The sequence below is a fragment of the Salmo salar genome, chromosome ssa09 (assembly GCF_905237065.1).
Source record: "Salmo salar chromosome ssa09, Ssal_v3.1, whole genome shotgun sequence".
Taxonomy (NCBI): Eukaryota; Metazoa; Chordata; class Actinopteri; order Salmoniformes; family Salmonidae; genus Salmo; species Salmo salar.
The window spans coordinates 157,802,506-157,827,870 of record NC_059450.1 but is presented as its reverse complement, the minus strand read 5'-3'; the positions used below and the strand labels follow the sequence as shown (position 1 = coordinate 157,827,870).

Below are 25,365 nucleotides of genomic sequence, written 5' to 3'. Positions count from 1 at the left end.
AGGAGGGAGTTAGGGAGACCAGGACAGAGTTAGGGAGACCAGGAGAGAGTTAGGGAGACCAGGAGAGAGTTAGGGAGACCAGGAGAGAGTTAGGGAGACCAGGACAGAGTTAGGGAGACCAGGACAGAGTTAGGGAGACCAGGAGAGAGTTAGGGAGACCAGGAGAGAGTTAGGAGACCAGGAGAGAGTTAGGGAGACCAGGAGAGAGTTAGGGAGACCAGGAGAGAGTTAGGGAGACCAGGAGAGAGTTAGGGAGACCAGGAGAGAGTTAGGGAGTTAGGGAGACCAGGGAGACCAGGAGAGAGTTAGGGAGACCAGGAGAGAGTTAGGGAGACCAGGAGAGAGTTAGGGAGACCAGGACAGAGTTAGGGAGACCGGGACAGAGTTAGGGAGACCGGGACAGAGTTAGGGAGACCGGGACAGAGTTAGGGAGACCGGGAGAGAGTTAGGGAGACCGGGAGAGAGTTAGGGAGACCAGGAGAGAGTTAGGGAGACCAGGAGACCAGGAGAGATTTAGGGAGACCAGGAGGGAGTTAGGGAGACCAGGAGGGAGTTAGGGAGACCAGGAGAGAGTTAGGGAGACCAGGAGAGAGTTAGGGAGTTAGGGAGACCAGGAGAGAGTTAGGGAGACCAGGAGAGAGTTAGGGAGACCAGGAGGGAGTTAGGGAGACCAGGAGGGAGTTAGGGAGACCAGGACAGAGTTAGGGAGACCAGGACAGAGTTAGGGAGACCAGGAGAGAGTTAGGGAGACCAGGAGAGAGTTAGGGAGACCAGGACAGAGTTAGGGAGACCAGGACAGAGTTAGGGAGACCAGGAGAGAGTTAGGGAGACCAGGAGAGAGTTAGGGAGACCAGGAGAGAGTTAGGGAGACCAGGAGAGAGTTAGGGAGACCAGGAGAGAGTTAGGGAGACCAGGAGAGAGTTAGGGAGACCAGGAGAGAGTTAGGGAGTTAGGGAGACCAGGAGAGAGTTAGGGGAGACCAGGAGAGAGTTAGGGAGACCAGGAGAGAGTTAGGGAGACCAGGAGAGAGTTAGGGAGACCAGGAGAGAGTTAGGGAGACCAGGAGAGAGTTAGGGAGACCAGGACAGAGTTAGGGAGACCAGGACAGAGTTAGGGAGACCAGGACAGAGTTAGGGAGACCGGGACAGAGTTAGGGAGACCGGGACAGAGTTAGGGAGACCGGGAGAGAGTTAGGGAGACCAGGAGAGAGTTAGGGAGACCAGGAGACCAGGAGAGAGTTAGGGAGACCAGGAGAGAGTTAGGGAGACCAGGACAGAGTTAGGAGACCAGGACAGAGTTAGGGAGACCAGGAGAGAGTTAGGGAGACCAGGAGAGAGTTAGGGAGACCAGGAGAGAGTTAGGGGAGACAAGGAGAGAGTTAGGGAGACCAGGAGAGAGTTAGGGAGACCAGGAGAGAGTTAGGGAGACCAGGAGAGAGTTAGGGAGTTAGGAGACCAGGAGAGAGTTAGGGAGACCAGGAGAGAGTTAGGGAGACCAGGAGAGAGTTAGGGAGACCAGGAGAGAGTTAGGGAGACCAGGAGAGAGTTAGGGAGACCAGGAGAGAGTTAGGGAGACCAGGACAGAGTTAGGGAGACCGGGACAGAGTTAGGGAGACCGGGACAGAGTTAGGGAGACCGGGAGAGAGTTAGGGAGACCAGGAGAGAGTTAGGGAGACCCAGGAGACCAGGAGAGAGTTAGGGAGACCAGGAGAGAGTTAGGAGACCAGGAGAGAGTTAGGGAGACCAGGAGAGAGTTAGGGAGACCAGGACAGAGTTAGGGAGACCAGGACAGAGTTAGGGAGACCAGGACAGAGTTAGGGAGACCAGGACAGAGTTAGGGAGACCAGGAGGGAGTTAGGGAGACCAGGAGGGAGTTAGGGAGACCAGGAGGGAGTTAGGGAGACCAGGAGGGAGTTAGGGAGACCAGGAGGGAGTTAGGGAGACCAGGAGGGAGTTAGGGAGACCAGGAGGGAGTTAGGGAGACCAGGACAGAGTTAGGGAGACCAGGACAGAGTTAGGGAGACCAGGAGACCGGGAGAGAGTTAGGGAGACCAGGAGAGAGTTAGGGAGACCAGGAGACCGGGAGAGAGTTAGGGAGACCAGGAGAGAGTTAGGGAGACCAGGAGAGAGTTAGGGAGACCAGGAGAGAGTTAGGGAGACCAGGAGAGAGTTAGGGAGACCAGGAGAGAGTTAGGGAGACCAGGAGAGAGTTAGGGAGACCGGGAGAGAGTTAGGGAGACCGGGAGAGAGTTAGGGAGACCGGGAGACCAGGAGACCAGGAGAGAGCTAGGGAGACCAGGAGACCAGGAGACCAGGAGAGAGTTAGGGAGACCGGGAGAGAGTTAGGGAGACCAGGAGGGAGTTAGGGAGACCAGGAGGGAGTTAGGGAGACCGGGAGACCAGGAGACCAGGAGAGAGTTAGGGAGACCAGGACAGAGTTAGGGAGACCGGGAGAGAGTTAGGGAGACCGGGAGAGAGTTAGGGAGACCGGGAGAGAGTTAGGGAGACCGGGAGAGAGTTAGGGAGACCAGGACAGAGTTAGGGAGACCGGGAGAGAGTTAGGGAGACCGGGAGAGAGTTAGGGAGACCAGGACAGAGTTAGGGAGACCAGGACAGAGTTAGGGAGACCAGGACAGAGTTAGGGAGACCGGGACAGAGTTAGGGAGACCGGGACAGAGTTAGGGAGACCGGGAGAGAGTTAGGGAGACCAGGAGAGAGTTAGGGAGACCAGGAGACCAGGAGAGAGTTAGGGAGACCAGGAGAGAGTTAGGGAGACCAGGACAGAGTTAGGGAGACCAGGACAGAGTTAGGGAGACCAGGAGAGAGTTAGGGAGACCAGGAGAGAGTTAGGGAGACAAGGAGAGAGTTAGGGAGACCAGGAGAGAGTTAGGGAGACCAGGAGAGAGTTAGGGAGACCAGGAGAGAGTTAGGGAGTTAGGGAGACCAGGAGAGAGTTAGGGAGACCAGGAGAGAGTTAGGGAGACCAGGAGAGAGTTAGGGAGACCAGGAGAGAGTTAGGGAGACCAGGAGAGAGTTAGGGAGACCAGGACAGAGTTAGGGAGACCGGGACAGAGTTAGGGAGACCGGGACAGAGTTAGGGAGACCGGGAGAGAGTTAGGGAGACCAGGAGAGAGTTAGGGAGACCAGGAGACCAGGAGAGAGTTAGGGAGACCAGGAGAGAGTTAGGGAGACCAGGAGAGAGTTAGGGAGACCAGGAGAGAGTTAGGGAGACCAGGAGAGAGTTAGGGAGACCAGGACAGAGTTAGGGAGACCAGGACAGAGTTAGGGAGACCAGGACAGAGTTAGGGAGACCAGGACAGAGTTAGGAGACCAGGACAGAGTTAGGGAGACCAGGACAGAGTTAGGGGAGACCAGGAGGGAGTTAGGGAGACCAGGAGGGAGTTAGGGAGACCAGGAGGGAGTTAGGGAGACCAGGAGGGAGTTAGGGAGACCAGGAGCGAGTTAGGGAGACCAGGAGGGAGTTAGGGAGACCAGGAGGGAGTTAGGGAGACCAGGAGGGAATTAGGGAGACCAGGAGGAGTTAGGGAGACCAGGACAGAGTTAGGGAGACCAGGACAGAGTTAGGGAGACCAGGAGACCGGGAGAGAGTTAGGGAGACCAGGAGAGAGTTAGGGAGACCAGGAGACCGGGAGAGAGTTAGGGAGACCAGGAGAGAGTTAGGGAGACCAGGAGAGAGTTAGGGAGACCAGGAGAGAGTTAGGGAGACCAGGAGAGAGTTAGGGAGACCAGGAGACCAGGAGACCAGGAGAGAGTTAGGGAGACCGGGAGAGAGTTAGGGAGACCGGAGACCAGGAGACCAGGAGAGAGCTAGGGAGACCAGGAGACCAGGAGACCCGGAGAGAGTTAGGGAGACCGGGAGAGAGTTAGGGAGACCAGGAGGGAGTTAGGGAGACCAGGAGGGAGTTAGGGAGACCGGGAGACCAGGAGACCAGGAGAGAGTTAGGGAGACCAGGACAGAGTTAGGGAGACCGGGAGAGAGTTAGGGAGACCGGGAGAGAGTTAGGGAGACCGGGAGAGAGTTAGGGAGACCGGGAGAGAGTTAGGGAGACCGGGAGAGAGTTAGGGAGACCAGGACAGAGTTAGGGAGACCGGGAGAGAGTTAGGGAGACCGGGAGAGAGTTAGGGAGACCGGGAGAGAGTTAGGGAGACCGGGAGAGAGTTAGGGAGACCGGGAGAGAGTTAGGGAGACCGGGAGAGAGTTAGGTAGACCAGGAGACCAGGAGAGAGTTAGGGAGACCAGGAGACCAGGAGAGAGTTAGGGAGACCAGGAGACCAGGAGAGAGTTAGGGAGACCAGGACAGAGTTAGGGAGACCAGGACAGAGTTAGGGAGACCAGGACAGAGTTAGGGAGACCAGGACAGAGTTAGGGAGACCAGGACAGAGTTAGGGAGACCGGGAGACCAGGAGACCAGGAGAGAGCTAGGGAGACCAGGAGAGAGTTAGGGAGACCGGGAGAGAGTTAGGGAGACCAGGAGACCAGGAGAGAGTTAGGGAGACCAGGAGACCAGGAGAGAGTTAGGGAGACCAGGAGACCAGGAGAGAGTTAGGGAGACCAGGAGAGAGTTAGGGAGACCAGGACAGAGTTAGGGAGACCAGGACAGAGTTAGGGAGACCAGGACAGAGTTAGGGAGACCAGGACAGCGTTAGGGAGACCAGGACAGCGTTAGGGAGACCAGGACAGAGTTAGGGAGACCAGGACAGAGTTAGGGAGACCAGGACAGAGTTAGGGAGACCAGGACAGAGTTAGGGAGACCAGGAGACCAGGACAGAGTTAGGGAGACCAGGAGAGAGTTAGGGAGACCGGGAGAGAGTTAGGGAGACCGGGAGAGAGTTAGGGAGACCAGGAGAGAGTTAGGGAGACCGGGAGAGAGTTAGGGAGACCGGGAGAGAGTTAGGGAGACCGGGAGAGAGTTAGGGAGACCGGGAGAGAGTTAGGGAGACCAGGACAGAGTTAGGGAGACCAGGAGAGAGTTAGGGAGACCGGGAGAGAGTTAGGGAGACCGGGAGAGAGTTAGGGAGACCGGGAGAGAGTTACGGAGACCGGGAGAGAGTTAGGGAGACCAGGACAGAGTTAGGGAGACCAGGAGAGAGTTAGGGAGACCGGGACAGAGTTAGGGAGACCGGGAGAGAGTTACGGAGACCGGGAGAGAGTTAGGGAGAGCACTACAGCAGTAGATCCATGTCCAGTGAGTGTTGTCCTACTGTCTACTGACTGATTGATTGATTGATTGATTGATTGATTGATTGGGACAGAGTGGCTATAATTTTATCAGGTAAGATGACTGAAAACACATTGTCTTCTACAAGGGGATCAGAGGAGATGAGTTTGTACGGCAGCTATACACCGAATGTACAAAACACTGACACAGACTGACCAGGTGAATCCACCAGGTGAATCCAGGTGAAAGCTATGATTCCTTTATCGATGTCACCTGTTAAATCCATTTCAACCAGTGTAGATGAAGGGGAGGATGACAGGTTACAGAAGGAGTTTTAAGCCTTGAGACATGGATTGTGTATGTGTGTCATTCTGAAGGTGAACAAGCAAGACAACAGATTGAAGTGCCTTTGAACAGGGGTAGGGTAGTAGGTGAACAGGGGTAGTAGGTGAACAGGGGGTAGTAGGAGAACAGGGGGTAGTAGGTGAACAGGGGTAGTAGGAGAACAGGGGGTAGTAGGAGAACAGGGGGTAGTAGGTGAACAGGGGTAGTAGGAGAACAGGGGGTAGGGTAGTAGGTGAACAGGGGGTAGGGTAGTAGGTGAACAGGGGGTAGTAGGAGAACAGGGGGTAGGATAGTAGGAGAACAGGTGGTAGTAGGTGAACAGGGGGTAGGGTAGTAGGTGAACAGGGGGTAGGGTAGTAGGTGAACAGGGGGTAGTAGGTGAACAGGGGGTAGTAGGTGAACAGGGGGTAGTAGGAGAACAGGGGGTAGTAGGAGAACAGGGGGTAGTAGGAGAACAGGGGGTAGTAGGAGAACAGGGGGTAGTAGGTGAACAGGGGGGTAGTAGGTGAACAGGGGGTAGTAGGTGAACAGGGGGGTAGTAGGAGAACAGGGGTATGGTAGTAGGTGAACAGGGGGTAGTAGGAGAACAGGGGGTAGTAGGAGAACAGGGGGTAGTAGGAGAACAGGGGGTAGTAGGAGAACAGGGGGTAGTAGGAGAACAGGGGGTAGTAGGAGAACAGGGGGTAGTAGGTGAACAGGGGGTAGGGATGAATTGAGGCTGTTCTGAGGGGAAAAGGGGGTAGGGTAGTAGGAGAACAGGGGGTAGTAGGTGAACAGGGGTAGTAGGAGAACAGGGGGGTAGTAGGAGAACAGGGGGTAGTAGGTGAACAGGGGGTAGTAGGAGAACAGGGGGTAGGGTAGTAGGTGAACAGGGGGTAGTAGGAGAACAGGGGGTAGTAGGTGAACAGGGGGTAGTAGGTGAACAGGGGGTAGTAGGTGAACAGGGGGTAGGGTAGTAGGTGAACAGGGGTAGGGTAGTAGGTGAACAGGGGGGTAGTAGGAGAACAGGGGGTAGTAGGTGAACAGGGGGTAGTAGGTGAACAGGGGGGTAGTAGGTGAACAGGGGTAGGGTAGTAGGTGAACAGGGGGTAGTAGGAGAACAGGGGGTAGTAGGTGAACAGGGGGTAGTAGGAGAACAGGGGGTAGTAGGAGAACAGGGGGTAGTAGGAGAACAGGGGGTAGTAGGTGAACAGGGGTAGTAGGAGAACAGGGGGTAGTAGGTGAACAGGGGGTAGTAGGTGAACAGGGGGTAGTAGGTGAACAGGGGGTAGTAGGTGAACAGGGGGGAGTAGGAGAACAGGGGGTAGGGTAGTAGGTGAACAGGGGGTAGGGTAGTAGGTGAACAGGGGGTAGTAGGAGAACAGGGGTAGGATAGTAGGAGAACAGGTGGTAGTAGGTGAACAGGGGGTAGGGTAGTAGGTGAACAGGGGGTAGGGTAGTAGGTGAACAGGGGGTATGGTAGTAGGTGAACAGGGGGTAGTAGGAGAACAGGGGGTAGTAGGTGAACAGGGGTAGGATAGTAGGAGAACAGGTGGTAGTAGGTGAACAGGGGTAGGGTAGTAGGTGAACAGGGGGTAGTAGGAGAACAGGGGGTAGTAGGTGAACAGGGGGTAGTAGGTGAACAGGGGGTAGGGTAGTAGGTGAACAGGGGGTAGGGTAGTAGGTGAACAGGGGGTAGTAGGTGAACAGGGGGTAGTAGGAGAACAGGGGGTAGTAGGTGAACAGGGGTAGGATAGTAGGAGAACAGGGGGTAGTAGGTGAACAGGGGGTAGTAGGAGAACAGGGGGTAGTAGGTGAACAGGGGGTAGTAGGTGAACAGGGGGTAGTAGGTGAACAGGGGGTAGTAGGTGAACAGGGGGTAGTAGGTGAACAGGGGGTAGTAGGAGAACAGGGGGGTAGGGTAGTAGGTGAACAGGGGGTAGGGTAGTAGGTGAACAGGGGGTAGGATAGTAGGAGAACAGGGGGTAGTAGGTGAACAGGGGGTAGTAGGTGAACAGGGGGTAGTAGGTGAACAGGGGGTAGTAGGTGAACAGGGGGTAGTAGGTGAACAGGGGGTAGGGTAGTAGGAGAACAGGGGGTAGTAGGTGAACAGGGGTAGTAGGAGAACAGGGGGTAGGGTAGTAGGAGAACAGGGGTAGTAGGTGAACAGGGGGGCAGTAGGTGAACAGGGGTAGTAGGAGAACAGGGGGTAGTAGGTGAACAGGGGGTAGTAGGTGAACAGGGGGTAGTAGGTGAACAGGGGGTAGTAGGTGAACAGGGGGTAGTAGGAGAACAGGGGGTAGTAGGTGAACAGGGGTAGTAGGTGAACAGGGGGTAGTAGGTGAACAGGGGGTAGGGTAGTAGGTGAACAGGGGGTAGTAGGAGAACAGGGGGTAGTAGGTGAACAGGGGGTAGTAGGTGAACAGGGGGTAGGGGTAGTAGGAGAACAGGGGTAGTAGGTGAACAGGGGGTAGTAGGTGAACAGGGGGGTAGTAGGAGAACAGGGGGTAGTAGGTGAACAGGGGTAGTAGGTGAACAGGGGGTAGTAGGTGAACAGGGGGTAGTAGGTGAACAGGGGGTAGTAGGAGAACAGGGGGTAGTAGGTGAACAGGGGTAGTAGGTGAACAGGGGGTAGGGTGAAGTAGGTGAACAGGGGGTATGGTAGTAGGTGAACAGGGGGTAGTAGGTGAACAGGGGGTAGTAGGAGAACAGGGGGTAGTAGGTGAACAGGGGGGAGTAGGAGAACAGGGGGTAGGGTAGTAGGAGAACAGGGGGTAGTAGGAGAACAGGGGGTAGTAGGTGAACAGGGGGTAGTAGGAGAACAGGGGGTAGTAGGTGAACAGGGGGTAGTAGGAGAACAGGGGGTAGTAGGAGAACAGGGGGTAGTAGGAGAACAGGGGGTAGTAGGTGAACAGGGGGTAGTAGGTGAACAGGGGGTAGGGTAGTAGGTGAACAGGGGGGTAGTAGGTGAACAGGGGGTAGGGTAGTAGGTGAACAGGGGGTAGTAGGTGAACAGGGGTAGGGTAGTAGGTGAACAGGGGGTAGTAGGTGAACAGGGGGTATGGTAGTAGGAGAACAGGGGGTAGTAGGTGAACAGGGGGGTAGGGTAGTAGGAGAACAGGTGGTAGTAGGTGAACAGGGGGTAGTAGGAGAACAGGGGGTAGTAGGTGAACAGGGGGTAGTAGGAGAACAGGGGGTAGTAGGTGAACAGGGGGTAGTAGGAGAACAGGGGGGTAGTAGGTGAACAGGGGGTAGTAGGAGAACAGGGGGGTAGTAGGTGAACAGGGGGTAGGGATGAATTGAGGCTGTTCTGAGGGGAAAAGGGGGTGCAACTCAATATTAGGAAGGTGTTCTTAATGTCCTGTACGAAGACCTCCTTCGGTGTGTGTGTGTGTGTGTGTGTGTGTTGTGTGTTGTGTGTTGTGTGTCTGTGTGTCTGTGTGTGTGTGTGTGTGTGTGTGTGTGTGTGTGTGGATACTAACCTGTATGAAGTCTGTGAAGACCTTCTTGCAGGAAGGGCATGTGAAGCGCCCGTTCACAGCATGCCCGCCCACATGCTCTTTCAGCAGGTCCAAACGATCAAAGGTGTCGGTGCAGAACAGACAGGAGTAGGTCCGGTGTTCTGAGTGAAGAAGAAGATGGTCCTCCAACGCACCGTGGGACAAGAAACCCTTATCTTAGCAGAAGAAGAAGAAATCTTTAGGGCCTTTTTAACTTAGAACTTCAATAATATTCCAACCGGACGATTCCAATGTCTTGAAAAACGTTTTGGAACACAGCTACCCCTCACGTGAATGCGCGCCAATGAACTCATGTGCTTTCCTGAGTCAACAACTTCCAACTTCCTTTGTTGGCTCTCTGTTCACCATAGACGCCTCAAACAACTTTCTAAAGACTGTTGACATCTAGTGGAAGCCTTAGGAAGTGCAAAATGAACCCTAAGTCACTGTGTGTTGGATAGGCAATCACTTGAAAAAACTACATCCTCCACTTCCTGGTTGGATTTTTTTCTCAGGTTTTGGCCTGCCATATGAGTTCTGTTATACTCACAGACATCATTCAAACAGTTTTAGAAACGTCAGAGTGTTTTCTATCCAAATCTACTAATAATATCCATATTCTAGTTCCTGGGCCCAAGTAGTAGGCCGTTTAATTTGGGTACGTTTTTCGTCCGGCCGTGAAAATACTGCCCCCTACCCAAGAGAGGTTAACCAACAATGCAGTTTTAAGAATAAAAAAAAAGTGTTAAGTATTTACTGAAATAAATCAAGTAAAAAATAACAAAAATATTTTAAAAAAAATAGAAAAATAACAAATAATTAAAGAGCAACAATATAATAACAGTAATGAGGCTATATACAGAGGGTACAGAGTCAGTGTGCGGGGACACCGGTTATTCGAGGTAATATGTGTTGGCCTTCATTGTAAATAAGAATTTGTTCTTAATTAACCTGTTAGGGCTAGGGGGCAGTATTTGCACGGCTGGATAAAAAATGTTTACCCAATTTAATCTGGTTACTAATCCTACCCAGTAACTAGAATATGCATATACTTATTATATATGGATAGAAAACACTCTAAAGTTTCTGAAACTGTTTGAATGGTGTCTGTGAGTATAACAGAACTCATTTGGCAGGCAAAACCCTGAGACATTTTCTGACAGGAAGTGGATACCTGATGTGTTGTATTACCTTTAAACCTATCCCATTGAAAAAACACAGGGGCTGAGGAATATTTTGGCACTTCCTATTGCTTCCACTAGATGTCACCAGCCTTTACAAAGTGTTTTGAGTCTTCTGGAGGGAGATCTGACCGAACAAGAGCCATGGAACGATGATGTCCCATTAGACACCTGGCGCGCGAGTTCATGTTGGGTACCCTCGTTCCAATACGTTATAAAAGAGTATGCATTCGTCCACCTTGAATATTATTCATGTTCTGGTTAAAAAGGCCCTAATGATTTATGCTATACAACGTTTGACATGTTTGAACGAACGGAAATATATTTTTCCCCTCGTTCATGACGAGAAGTCCGGCTGGCTTAGATCATGTGCTAACAAGACGGAGATTTTTGGACATAAATGATGAGCTTTTTTGAACAAAACTACATTCGTTATGGACCTGTGATACCTGGAAGTGACATCTGATGAAGAGAATCAAAGGTAATGGATTATTTACATAGTATTTTCGATTTTAGATCTCCCCAACATGACGTCTAGTCTGTATCGCAACGCCGTATTTTTCTGGGCGCAGTGCTCAGATTATTGCAAAGTGTGATTTCCCAGTAAGGTTATTTTTAAATCTGGCAAGTTGATTGCGTTCAAGAGATGTAAATCTATAATTCTTTAAATGACAATATAATATTTTACCAATGTTTTCTAATTTTAATTATTTAATTTGTTACGCTGACTTGACTGCCGGTTATTGGAGGGAAACGATTTCCTCAACATCAATGCCATAGTAAAACGCTGTTTTTGGATATAAATATGAACTTGATAGAACTAAAAATGCATGCATTGTCTAACATAATGTCCTAGGAGTGTCATCTGATGGAGATTGTAAAAGGTTAGTGCATCATTTTAGCTGGTTTTATGGTTTTGGTGACCCTGTCTTTGACTTGACAAAACATTACACACAACTCTTGTAAATGTACTGTCCTAACATACTCTAAATTTATGCTTTCGCCGTAAAACCTTTTTGAAATCGTAAAACGTGGTTAGATTAAGGAGATGTTTATCTTTCAAATGGTGTAAAATAGTTGTATTTTTGAAAAATTTGAATTTTGACATTTATTTGGATTCAAATTTGCCGCTCTTGAAATGCACCTGCTGTTGATGGAGTGCACCACGGGTGGGACGCTAGCGTCCCACCTAGCCCATAGAGGTTAAAACAGGAAGTAGTCCCTTACTGCAGTGATGACACGAGAGGTAGGCGTCACGGCCGTGGACTCTTAGGTGGTTCTCTAGCTTGTCCTGATCTCTGAAGGCTTTTCCACAGTGGGTACACTTAAAGGGCCGGAGCGATTTCCTGATGAACAGGTGCTGAAGGGCCGCATTCTGGAGAAGGAGGAGGAGGAAGAGAGGAAATAGAGAAGAGAGGACATCACCACCGATATTGAATAGATAACTTTTTGTTTCTACAATAAACACAGACACAGACAAAAGCATTCCACTGATGAAGCAGGGAGGAATGGACAGATGGAATGGATAGGAGGAGATGTCGAGGCCTACGGGTTTTTAAACTCAGATGTCACGTGATCACCATGGAGATGACAAACACCCTTCCATCCTACCTGCACGTCCATCTTTACGGGGCAAAGCATTAAGACGAAAAAGAGAAATATACCGTTGTCAAGACTACACACTGCATGACTACTGGTAACACTACAGACCAGGGCCGCATGACTACTGGTAACACTACAGACCAGGGCTGCATGACTACTGGTAACACTACAGACCAGGGCTGCATGACTACTGGTAACACTACAGACCAGGGCTGTATGACTACTGGTAACACTACAGACCAGGGCTGCATGACTACTGGTAACACTACAGACCAGGGCTGTATGACTACTGGTAACACTACAGACCAGGGCTGTATGACTACTGGTAACACTACAGACCAGGGCTGTATGACTACTGGTAACACTACAGACCAGGGCTGCATGACTACTGGTAACACTACAGACCAGGGCTGTATGACAACTGGTAACACTACAGACCAGGGCTGCATGACAACTGGTAACACTACAGATCAGGGCTGCATGACTACTGGTAACACTACAGACCAGGGCTGTATGACTACTGGTAACACTACAGACCAGGGCTGCATGACTACTGGTAACACTACAGACCAGGGCTGTATGACTACTGGTAACACACAGACCAGGGCTGTATGACTACTGGTAACACTACAGACCAGGGCTGTATGACTACTGGTAACACTACAGACCAGGGCTGCATGACTACTGGTAACACTACAGACCAGGGCTGTATGACTACTGGTAACACTACAGACCAGGGCTGCATGACTACTAGTAACACTACAGACCAGGGCTGCATGACTACTGGTAACACTACAGACCAGGGCTGCATGACTACTGGTAACACTACAGACCAGGGCTGCATGACTACTGGTAACACTACAGACCAGGGCTGCATGACTACTGGTAACACTACAGACCAGGGCTGTATGACTACTGGTAACACTACAGACCAGGGCTGCATGACTACTGGTAACACTACAGACCAGGGCTGTATGACTACTGGTAACACTACAGACCAGGGCTGCATGGCTACTGGTAACACTACAGACCAGGGCTGAATGACTACTGGTAACACTACAGACCAGGGCTGTATGACTACTGGTAACACTACAGACCAGGGCTGTATGACTACTGGTAACACTACAGACCAGGGCTGTATGACTACTGGTAACACTACAGACCAGGGCTGTATGACTACTGGTAACACTACAGACCAGGGCTGCATGACTACTGGTAACACTACAGACCAGGGCTGTATGACTACTGGTAACACTACAGACCAGGGCTGCATGACTACTGGTAACACTACAGACCAGGGCTGTATGACTACTGGTAACACTACAGACCAGGGCTGCATGACTACTGGTAACACTACAGACCAGGGCTGCATGACTACTGGTAACACTACAGACCAGGGCTGTATGACTACTGGTAACACTACAGACCAGGGCTGTATGACTACTGGTAACACTACAGACCAGGGCTGTATGACTACTGGTAACACTACAGACCAGGGCTGTATGAATACTGGTAACACTACAGACCAGGGCTGTATGACTACTGGTAACACTACTGGTAACACTACAGACCAGGGCTGTATGACTGCTGGTTACACTACATACCAGGGCTGTATGACTACTGGTAACACTACAGACCAGGGCTGTGTGACTACTGGTAACACTACAGACCAGGGCTGTGTGACTACTGGTAACACACTACAGACCAGGGCTGAATGACTACTGGTAACACTACAGACCAGGGCTGTGTGACTACTGGTAACACACTACAGACCAGGGCTGAATGACTACTGGTAACACTACAGACCAGGGCTGTGTGACTACTGGTAACACTACAGACCAGGGCTGTATGACTACTGGTAACACTACTGGTAACACTACAGACCAGGGCTGTATGACTGCTGGTTACACTACATACCAGGGCTGTATGACTACTGGTAACACTACAGACCAGGGCTGTATGACTACTGGTAACACTACAGACCAGGGCTGTATGACTACTGGTAACACTACAGACCAGAGCTGTACGACTACTGGTAACACTACAGACCAGGGCTGTACGACTACTGGTAACACTACAGACCAGGGCTGTATGACTACTGGTAACACTACAGACCAGGGCTGTATGACTACTGGTAACACTACAGACCAGGGCTGTATGACTACTGGTAACACTACAGACCAGGGCTGTACGACTACTGGTAACACTACAGACCAGGGCTGTACGACTACTGGTAACACTACAGACCAGGGCTGTACGACTACTGGTAACACACTACAGAGCAGGGCTGCATGACTACTGGTAACACTACAGACCAGGGCTGCATGACTACTGGTAACACTACAGACCAGGGCTGTATGACTACTGGTAACAGTACAGACCAGGGCTGTATGACTACTGGAAACACTACAGACCAGGGCTGTATGACTACTGGTAACACTACAGACCAGGGCTGTATGACTACTGGTAACACTACAGACCAGGGCTGTATGACTACTGGTAACACTACAGACCAGGGCTGTATGACTACTGGTAACACTACTGGTAACACACTACAGACCAGGGCTGTATGACTACTGGTAACACTACAGACCAGGGCTGTATGACTACTGGAAACACTACAGACCAGGGCTGTATGACTACTGGTAACACTACAGACCAGGGCTGTATGACTACTGGTAACACTACAGACCAGGGCTGTATGACTACTGGTAACACTACAGACCAGGGCTGTATGACTACTGGTAACACTACTGGTAACACACTACAGACCAGGGCTGTATGACTACTGGTAACACTACAGACCAGGGCTGTATGACTGCTGGTTACACTACAGACCAGGGCTGTATGACTACTGGTAACACTACAGACCAGGGCTGTACGACTACTGGTAACACTACAGACCAGGGCTGTACGACTACTGGTAACACTACAGACCAGTGCTGTATGACTACTGGTAACACACTACAGACCAGGGCTGTATGACTACTGGTAACACTAGAGATCAGGGCTGTGTGACTACTGGTAACACACTACAGACCAGGGCTGTACGACTACTGGTTACACTACAGACCAGGGCTGTATGACTACTGGTAACACTACAGACCAGGGCTGTATGACTACTGGTAACACTACAGACCAGGGCTGTATGACTACTGGTAACACTACAGACCAGGGCTGTACGACTACTGGTAATACACTACAGACCAGGGCTGTATGACTACTGGTTACACTACAGACCAGGGCTGTACGACTACTGGTAACACTACAGACCAGGGCTGTACGACTACTGGTAACACTACAGACCACGGCTGTACGACTACTGGTAACACTACAGACCAGGGCTGCACGACTACTGGTAATACTACAGACCAGGGCTGCATGACTACTGGTAACACTACAGACCAGGGCTGCATGACTACTGGTAACACTACAGACCAGGGCTGTATGACTACTGGTAACACTACAGACCAGGGCTGTACGACTACTGGTAACACTACAGACCAGGGCTGTACGACTACTGGTTACACTACAGACCAGGGCTGTAGACCAGACCAGGGCTGTATGACTGCTGGTAACACTACAGACCAGGGCTACATGACTACTGGTAACACTACAGACCAGGGCTGTATGACTACTCGTATCACTACAGACCAGGGCTGTATGACTACTGGTAACACTACAGACCAGGGCTGTACGACTACTGGTAACACTACAGACCAGGGCTGTATGACTACTGGTAACACTACAGACCAGGGCTGTATGACTACTGGTAACACTACAGACCAGGGCTGTATGACTACTGGTAACACTACAGACCAGGACTGTATGACTACTGGTAACACGACTGGTAACACTACAGACCAGGGCTGTATAACTACTGGTAACACTACAGACCAGGGCTGTATGACTACTGGTAACACTACAGACCAGGACTGTATGACTACTGGTAACACGACTGGTAACACTACAGACCAGGGCTGTATGACTACTGGTAACACTACAGACCAGGGCTGTACGACTACTGGTAACACTACAGACCAGGGCTGTATGACTACTGGTAACACTACAGACCAGGGCTGTGTGCCTACTGGTAACACTACAGACCAGGGCTGTGTGACTACTGGTAACACACTACAGACCAGGGCTGTACGACTACTGGTAACACACTACAGACCAGGGCTGTACGACTACTGGTAACACTACAGACCAGGGCTGTATGATACTGGTAACACTACAGACCAGGGCTGTATGACTACTGGTAACACTACAGACCAGGGCTGTATGACTACTGGTAACACTACTGGTAACACTACAGACCAGGGCTGCATGACTACTGGTAACACTACAGACCAGGGCTGCATGACTACTGGTAACACTACAGACCAAGGCTGTACGACTACTGGTAACACTACTGGTTACACTCCTGACCAGGGCTGCATGACTACTGGTAACACTACAGACCAGGGCTGTGTGACTACTGGTAACACTACAGACCAGGGCTGTATGACTACTGGTAACACTACAGACCAGGGCTGTACGACTACTGGTAACACACTACAGACCAGGGCTGTATGACTACTGGTAACACACTACAGACCAGGGCTGTATGACTACTGGTAACACACTACAGACCAGGGCTGTATGACTACTGGTAACACACTACAGATCAGGGCTGTACGACTACTGGTAACACACTACAGACCAGGGCTGTATGACTACTGGTAACACACTACAGACCAGGGCTGTATGACTACTGGTAACACACTACAGACCAGGGCTGTATGACTACTGGTAACACTACAGACCAGGGCTGTATGACTACTGGTAACACTACAGACCAGGGCTGTATGACTACTGGTAACACTACAAACCAGGGCTGTATGACTACTGGTAACACTACAGACCAGGGCTGTGTGACTACTGGTAACACTACAGACCAGGGTTGTGTGACTACTGGTAACACTACAGACCAGGGCTGTGTGACTACTGGTAACACTACTGGTAACACTACAGACCAGGGCTGTATGACTACTGGTAACGCTACAGACCAGGGCTGTATGACTACTGGTAAAACTACAGACCAGGGCTGTACGACTACTGGTAACACTACAGACCAGGGCTGTATGACTACTGGTAACACTACTGGTTACACTACAGACCAGGGCTGCATGACTACTGGTAACACTACAGACACCGAGGCTGTATGACTACTGGTAACACTACAGACCAGGGCTGTGTGACTACTGGTAACACTACTGGTAACACTACAGACCAGGGCTGTGTGACTACTGGTAACACTACAGACCAGGGCTGTATGACTACTGGTAAGACACTACAGACCAGGGCTGTGTGACTACTGGTAACACTACAGACCAGGGCTGTGTGACTACTGGTAACACTACAGACCAGGGCTGTACGACTACTATTAACACTACAGACCAGGGCTGTGTGACTACTGGTAACACTACAGACCAGGGCTGTGTGACTACTGGTAACACACTACAGACCAGGGCTGTGTGACTACTGGTAACACACTACAGACCAGGGCTGTACGACTACTGGTAACACTACAGACCAGGGCTGTGTGACTACTGGTAACACACTACAGACCAGGGCTGTACGACTACTGGTAACACTACAGACCAGGGCTGTGTGACTACTGGTAACACTACAGACCAGGGCTGTGTGACTACTGGTAACACTACAGACCAGGGCTGTGTGACTACTGGTAACACTACAGACCAGGGCTGTGTGACTACTGGTAACACTACAGACCAGGGCTGTGTGACTACTGGTAACACTACAGACCAGGGCTGTACGACTACTGGTAACACTACAGACCAGGGCTGTATGACTACTGGTAACACTACTGGTTACACTACAGACCAGGGCTGCATGACTACTGGTAACACTACAGACCAGGGCTGTATGACTACTGGTAACACTACAGACCAGGGCTGTGTGACTACTGGTAACACTACTGGTTACACTACAGACCAGGGCTGTATGACTACTGGTAACACTACTGGTTACACTACAGACCAGGGCTGCATGACTACTGGTAACACTACAGACCAGGGCTGTATAACTACTAGTAACACTACAGACCAGGGCTGTGTGACTACTGGTAACACACTACAGACCAGGGCTGTACGACTACTGGTAACACTACAGACCAGGGCTGTGTGACTACTAGTAACACTACAGACCAGGGCTGTGTGACTACTAGTAACACTACAGACCAGGGCTGTACGACTACTGGTAACACTACAGACCAGGGCTGTGTGACTACTGGTAACACTACAGACCAGGGCTGTGTGACTACTGGTAACACTACAGACCAGGGCTGTGTGACTACTGGTAACACTACAGACCAGGGCTGTATGACTACTGGTAACACTACAGACCAGGGCTGTGTGACTACTGGTAACACACTACAGACCAGGGCTGTGCGACTACTGGTAACACACTACAGACCAGGGCTGTACGACTACTGGTAACACTAAAGACCAGGGCTGTGTGACTACTGGTAACACACTACAGACCAGGGCTGTACGACTACTGGTAACACTACAGACCAGGGCTGTATGACTACTGGTAACACTACAGACCAGGGCTGTGTGACTACTGGTAACACACTACAGACCAGGGCTGTGCGACTACTGGTAACACACTACAGACCAGGGCTGTACGACTACTGGTAACACTAAAGACCAGGGCTGTGTGACTACTGGTAACACACTACAGACCAGGGCTGTACGACTACTGGTAACACTACAGACCAGGCCTGTGTGACTACTGGTAACACTACAGACCAGGGCTGTGTGACTACTGGTAACACTACTGGTAACACTATAGACCAGGGCTGTGTGACTACTGGTAACACTACAGACCAGGGCTCTGTGACTACTGGTAACACTACTGGTAACACTACAGACCAGGGCTGTGTGACTACTGGTAACACTACTGGTAACACTACAGACCAGGGCTGTGTGACTACTGGTAACACTACAGACCAGGGCTGTGTGACTACTGGTAACACTACTGGTAACACTACAGACCAGGGCTGTGTGACTACTGGTAACACTACAGACCAGGGCTGTGTGACTACTGGTAACACTACTGGTAACACTACAGACCAGGGCTGTGTGACTACTGGTAACACTACAGACCAGGGCTGTGTGACTACTGGTAACACTACAGACCAGGGCTGTGTGACTACTGGTAACACTACAGACCAGGGCTGTGTGACTACTGGTAACACTACAGACCAGGGCTGTGTGACTACTGGTAACACTACAGACCAGGGCTGTGTGACTACTGGTAACACTACTGGTAACACTACAGACCAGGGCTGTGTGACTACTGGTAACACTACAGACCAGGGCTGTATGACTACTGGTAACACACTACAGACCAGGGCTGTGTGACTACTGGTAACACTACAGACCAGGGCTGTGTGACTACTGGTAACACTACAGACCAGGGCTGTACGACTACTGTTAACACTACAGACCAGGGCTGTGTGACTACTGGTAACACACTACAGACCAGGGCTGTGTGACTACTGGTAACACACTACAGACCAGGGCTGTGTGACTACTGGTAACACACTACAGACCAGGGCTGTACGACTACTGGTAACACTACAGACCAGGGCTGTGTGACTACTGGTAACACACTACAGACCAGGGCTGTACGACTACTGGTAACACACTACAGACCAGGGCTGTACGACTACTGGTAACACTACAGACCAGGGCTGTATGACTACTAGTAACACTACTGGTAACACTACAGACCAGGGCTGTGTGACTACTGGTAACACTACAGACCAGGGCTGTACGACTACTGGTAACACTACAGACCAGGGCTGTATGACTACTGGTAACACTACTGGTTACACTACAGACCAGGGCTGCATGACTACTGGTAACACTACAGACCAGGGCTGTATGACTACTGGTAACACTACAGACCAGAGCTGTGTGACTACTGGTAACACTACTGGTTACACTACAGACCAGGGCTGTATGACTACTGGTAACACTACTGGTTACACTACAGACCAGGGCTGCATGACTACTGGTAACACTACAGACCAGGGCTGTATAACTACTGGTAACACTACAGACCAGGGCTGTGTGACTACTGGTAACACACTACAGACCAGGGCTGTACGACTACTGGTAACACTACAGACCAGGGCTGTGTGACTACTAGTAACACTACAGACCAGGGCTGTACGACTACTGGTAACACTACAGACCAGGGCTGTGTGACTACTAGTAACACTACAGACCAGGGCTGTACGACTACTGGTAACACTACAGACCAGGGCTGTGTGACTACTAGTAACACTAGACCAGGGCTGAACGACTACTGGTAACACTACAGACCAGGGCTGTGTGACTACTGGTAACACTACAGACCAGGGCTGTGTGACTACTGGTAACACTACAGACCAGGGCTGTGTGACTACTGGTAACACTACAGACCAGGGCTGTGTGACTACTGGTAACACTACAGACCAGGGCTGTATGACTACTGGTAACACTACAGACCAGGGCTGTGTGACTACTGGTAACACTACAGACCAGGGCTGTGTGACTACTGGTAACACTACAGACCAGGGCTGTACGACTACTGGTAACAATACAGACCAGGGCTGTATGACTACTGGTAACACTACTGGTAACACTACAGACCAGGGCTGTGTGACTACTGGTAACACTACAGACCAGGGCTGTATGACTACTGGTAACACTACAGACCAGGGCTGTGTGACTACTGGTAACACTACAGACCAGGGCTGTGTGACTACTGGTAACACTACAGACCAGGGCTGTACGACTACTGGTAACACTACAGACCAGGGCTGTGTGACTACTGGTAACACTACAGACCAGGGCTGTGTGACTACTGGTAACACTACAGACCAGGGCTGTGTGACTACTGGTAACACACTACAGACCAGGGCTGTGTGACTACTGGTAACACACTACAGACCAGGGCTGTACGACTACTGGTAACACTAAAGACCAGGGCTGTGTGACTACTGGTAACACACTACAGACCAGGGCTGTACGACTACTGGTAACACTACAGACCAGGGCTGTATGACTACTGGTAACACTACAGACCAGGGCTGTGTGTCTACTGGTAACACTACAGACCAGGGCTGTGTGACTACTGGTAACACTACTGGTAACACTACAGACCAGGGCTGTGTGACTACTGGTAACACTACAGACCAGGGCTCTGTGACTACTGGTAACACTACTGGTAACACTACAGACCAGGGCTGTGTGACTACTGGTAACACTACTGGTAACACTACAGAAAAGGGCTGTATGACTACTGGTAACACTACTGGTAACACTACAGACCAGGGCTGTGTGACTACTGGTAACACTACTGGTAACACTACAGACCAGGGCTGTGTGACTACTGGTAACACTACAGACCAGGGCTGTGTGACTACTGGTAACACTACAGACCAGGGCTGTATGACTACTGGTAACACTACAGACCAGGGCTGTGTGACTACTGGTAACACTACTGGTAACACTACAGACCAGGGCTGTGTGACTACTGGCAACACTACAGACCAGGGCTGTGTGACTACTGGTAACACTACAGACCAGGGCTGTGTGACTACTGGTAACACTACAGACCAGGGCTGTGTGACTACTGGTAACACTACAGACCAGGGCTGTGTGACTACTGGTAACAGTACTGGTAACACTACAGACCAGGGCTGTGTGACTACTGGTAACACTACTGGTAACACTACAGACCAGGGCTGTGTGACTACTGGTAACACTACAGACCAGGGCTGTGTGACTACTGGTAACACTACAGACCAGGGCTGTATGACTACTGGTAACACTACAGACCAGGGCTGTGTGACTACTGGTAACACTACTGGTAACACTACAGACCAGGGCTGTGTGACTACTGGTAACACTACAGACCAGGGCTGTGTGACTACTGTTAACACTACAGACCAGGGCTGTGTGACTACTGGTAACACTACTGGTAACACTACAGACCAGGGCTGTGTGACTACTGGTAACACTACAGACCAGGGCTGTGTGACTACTGGTAACACTACAGACCAGGGCTGTGTGACTACTGGTAACACTACAGACCAGGGCTGCGTGACTACTGGTAACACTACAGACCAGGGCTGCATGACTACTGGTAACACTACAGACCAGGGCTGCATGACTACTGGTAACACTACAGACCAGGGCTGCATGACTACTGGTAACACTACAGACCAGGGCTGTATGACTACTGGTAACACTACAGACCAGGGCTGTATGACTACTGGTAACACTACAGACCAGGGCTGCATGACTACTGGTAACACTACAGACCAGGGCTGTATGACTACTGGTAACACTACAGACCAGGGCTGCATGACTACTGGTAACACTACAGACCAGGGCTGCATGACTACTGGTAACACTTTTTGTCCTGAAGTTAATTTGTTTTTAAACATTTCAATATGTTTTCTCTTATTTGAACACAGCACAGGGCCTCACCACTCCCCAGTCTTACCCGTATCCTCTTGGCCCGGCGCATGTCTTGGGGGGTGAGGCTGAGGTGAGGTTCTGCCGTGGCGCTGCTCTGGGACGGGTCATCTTTGATGGGGGGTAAGGGTGGGTCGCTGTTGGGGGGTGAGGGGTCTGTTTCTGTGTCGGGGGCCAGGTCCCCTCCAGGGGGGTCTAGTTGTGCCTCTGTCTCCAACCCTCCACCCCTCTCCCCGTCTGTCTCCAGCTCTACCACCTTGAAACCGTTCAGAGCACCGTCTGTTCTCTCCTCGTACGGCAGCTTCCCTACGAACCCCAGGAGCTCCTGTCGCCAGAGACATTCAGATACAGGTCCGTCAGTATGGAGACGAGTGAGAGTCAATGTGGAGGCTATATACAGGGTGTTACGGTACAGAGTCAATGTGGAGGCTATATACAGGGTGTTACGGTACAGAGTCAATGTGGAGGATATATACAGGGGGTACCGGTACAGAGTCAATGTGGAGGCTATATACAGGGGGTACCGGTACAATGTGGAGGCAATATACAGATGGTACCGGTACAGAGTCAATGTGGAGGCTATATACAGGGGGTACCGGTACAATGTGGAGGCTATATACAGGGGGTACTGGTACAGAGTCAATGTGGAGGCTATATACAGGGGGTACCGGTACAGAGTCAATGTGGAGGCTATATACAGGGTGTTACGGTACAGAGTCAATGTGGAGGCTATATACAGGGGGTACCGGTACAGAGTCAATGTGGAGGCTATATACAGGGTGTTACGGTACAGAGTCAATGTAGAGGCTATATACAGGGTGTTACGGTACAGAGTCAATGTGGAGGCTATATACAGGGGGTACCGGTACAGAGTCAATGTGGAGACTATATACAGGGGGTACCGGTACAGAGTCAATGTGGAGGCTATATACAGGGGGTACCGGTACAGAGTCAATGTGGAGGCTATATACAGGGGGGTACCGGTACAGAGTCAATGTGGAGGCTATATACAGGGGGTACCGGTACAGAGTCAATGTGGAGACTATATACAGGGGGTACCGGTACAGAGTCAATGTGGAGGCTATATACAGGGTATTACGGTACAGAGTCAATGTGGAGGCTATATACAGGGTGTTACGGTACAGAGTCAATGTGGAGGCTATATACAGGGGGTACCGGTACAGAGTCAATGTGGAGGCTATATACAGGGTGTTACGGTACAGAGTCAATGTGGAGGCTATATACAGGGGGTACCGGTACAGAGTCAATGTGGAGGCTATATACAGGGGGTACCGGTACAATGTGGAGGCAATATACAGGTGGTACCAGTACAGGGTCAATGTGGAGGCTATATACAGGGGGTACTGGTACAGAGTCAATGTGGAGGCTATATACAGGGGGTACCGGTACAGAGTCAATGTGGAGGCTATATACAGGGGGTACCGGTACAGAGTCAATGTGGAGGCTATATACAGGGTGTTACGGTACAGAGTCAATGTAGAGGCTATATACAGGGTGTTACGGTACAGAGTCAATGTGGAGGCTATATACAGGGGGTACCGGTACAGAGTCAATGTGGAGACTATATACAGGGGGTACCGGTACAGAGTCAATGTGGAGGCTATATACAGGGGGTACCGGTACAGAGTCAATGTGGAGGCTATATACAGGGGGTACCGGTACAGAGTCAATGTGGAGGCTATATACAGGGGGTACCGGTACAGAGTCAATGTGGAGACTATATACAGGGGGTACCGGTACAGAGTCAATGTGGAGGCTATATACAGGGTATTACGGTACAGAGTCAATGTGGAGGCTATATACAGGGTGTTACGGTACAGAGTCAATGTGGAGGCTATATACAGGGGGTACCGGTACAGAGTCAATGTGGAGGCTATATACAGGGTGTTACGGTACAGAGTCAATGTGGAGGCTATATACAGGGGGTACCGGTACAGAGTCAATGTGGAGGCTATATACAGGGGGTACCGGTACAATGTGGAGGCAATATACAGGTGGTACCAGTACAGGGTCAATGTGGAGGCTATATACAGGGGGTACTGGTACAGAGTCAATGTGGAGGCTATATACAGGGGGTACCGGTACAGAGTCAATGTGGAGGCTATATACAGGGTGTTACGGTACAGAGTCAATGTAGAGGCTATATACAGGGTGTTACGGTACAGAGTCAATGTGGAGGCTATATACAGGGGGTACCGGTACAGAGTCAATGTGGAGACTATATACAGGGGGTACCGGTACAGAGTCAATGTGGAGGCTATATACAGGGGGTACCGGTACAGAGTCAATGTGGAGGCTATATACAGGGGGTACCGGTACAGAGTCAATGTGGAGACTATATACAGGGGGTACTGGTACAGAGTCAATGTGGAGGCTATATACAGGGTGTTACGGTACAGAGTCAATGTGGAGGCTATATACAGGGTGTTACGGTACAGAGTCAATGTGGAGGCTATATACAGGGTGTTACGGTACAGAGTCAATGTGGAGGCTATATACAGGGTGTTACGGTACAGAGTCAATGTGGAGGCTATATACAGGGTGTTACGGTACAGAGTCAATGTGGAGGCTATATACAGGGGGGTACCGGTACAGAGTCAATGTGGAGGCTATATACAGGGGGTACCGGTACAGAGTCAATGTGGAGACTATATACAGGGGGTACCGGTACAGAGTCAATGTGGAGGCTATATACAGGGTGTTACGGTACAGAGTCAATGTGGAGGCTATATACAGGGGGTACCGGTACAGAGTCAATGTGGAGGCTATATACAGGGTGTTACGGTACAGAGTCAATGTGGAGGCTATATACAGGGGGTACCGGTACAGAGTCAATGTGGAGGCTATATACAGGGGGTACCGGTACAATGTGGAGGCAATATACAGGTGGTACCGGTACAGAGTCAATGTGGAGGCTATATACAGGGTGTTACGGTACAGAGTCAATGTGGAGGCTATATACAGGGGGTACCGGTACAGAGTCAATGTGGAGGCTATATACAGGGGGTACCGGT

At 50.7% G+C, this 25,365-nt stretch overlaps 1 protein-coding gene across 1 annotated transcript in view; it reads right to left on the bottom strand.

Moving 5' to 3' along the window:
- Positions 1-25,365, bottom strand: part of prdm10 (PR domain containing 10) — an 85,103-nt gene that overhangs the window by 22,498 nt on the left and 37,240 nt on the right. Inside the window, exons 12-14 of the mRNA XM_045724930.1 lie at positions 22,359-22,655; positions 11,412-11,559; positions 8,986-9,179 (exon numbers count right to left, since the gene is read on the bottom strand). Of these exons, the coding sequence (XP_045580886.1) occupies positions 8,986-9,179; positions 11,412-11,559; positions 22,359-22,655 (639 nt within the window). The remainder of the gene's footprint in view (positions 1-8,985; positions 9,180-11,411; positions 11,560-22,358; positions 22,656-25,365) is intronic.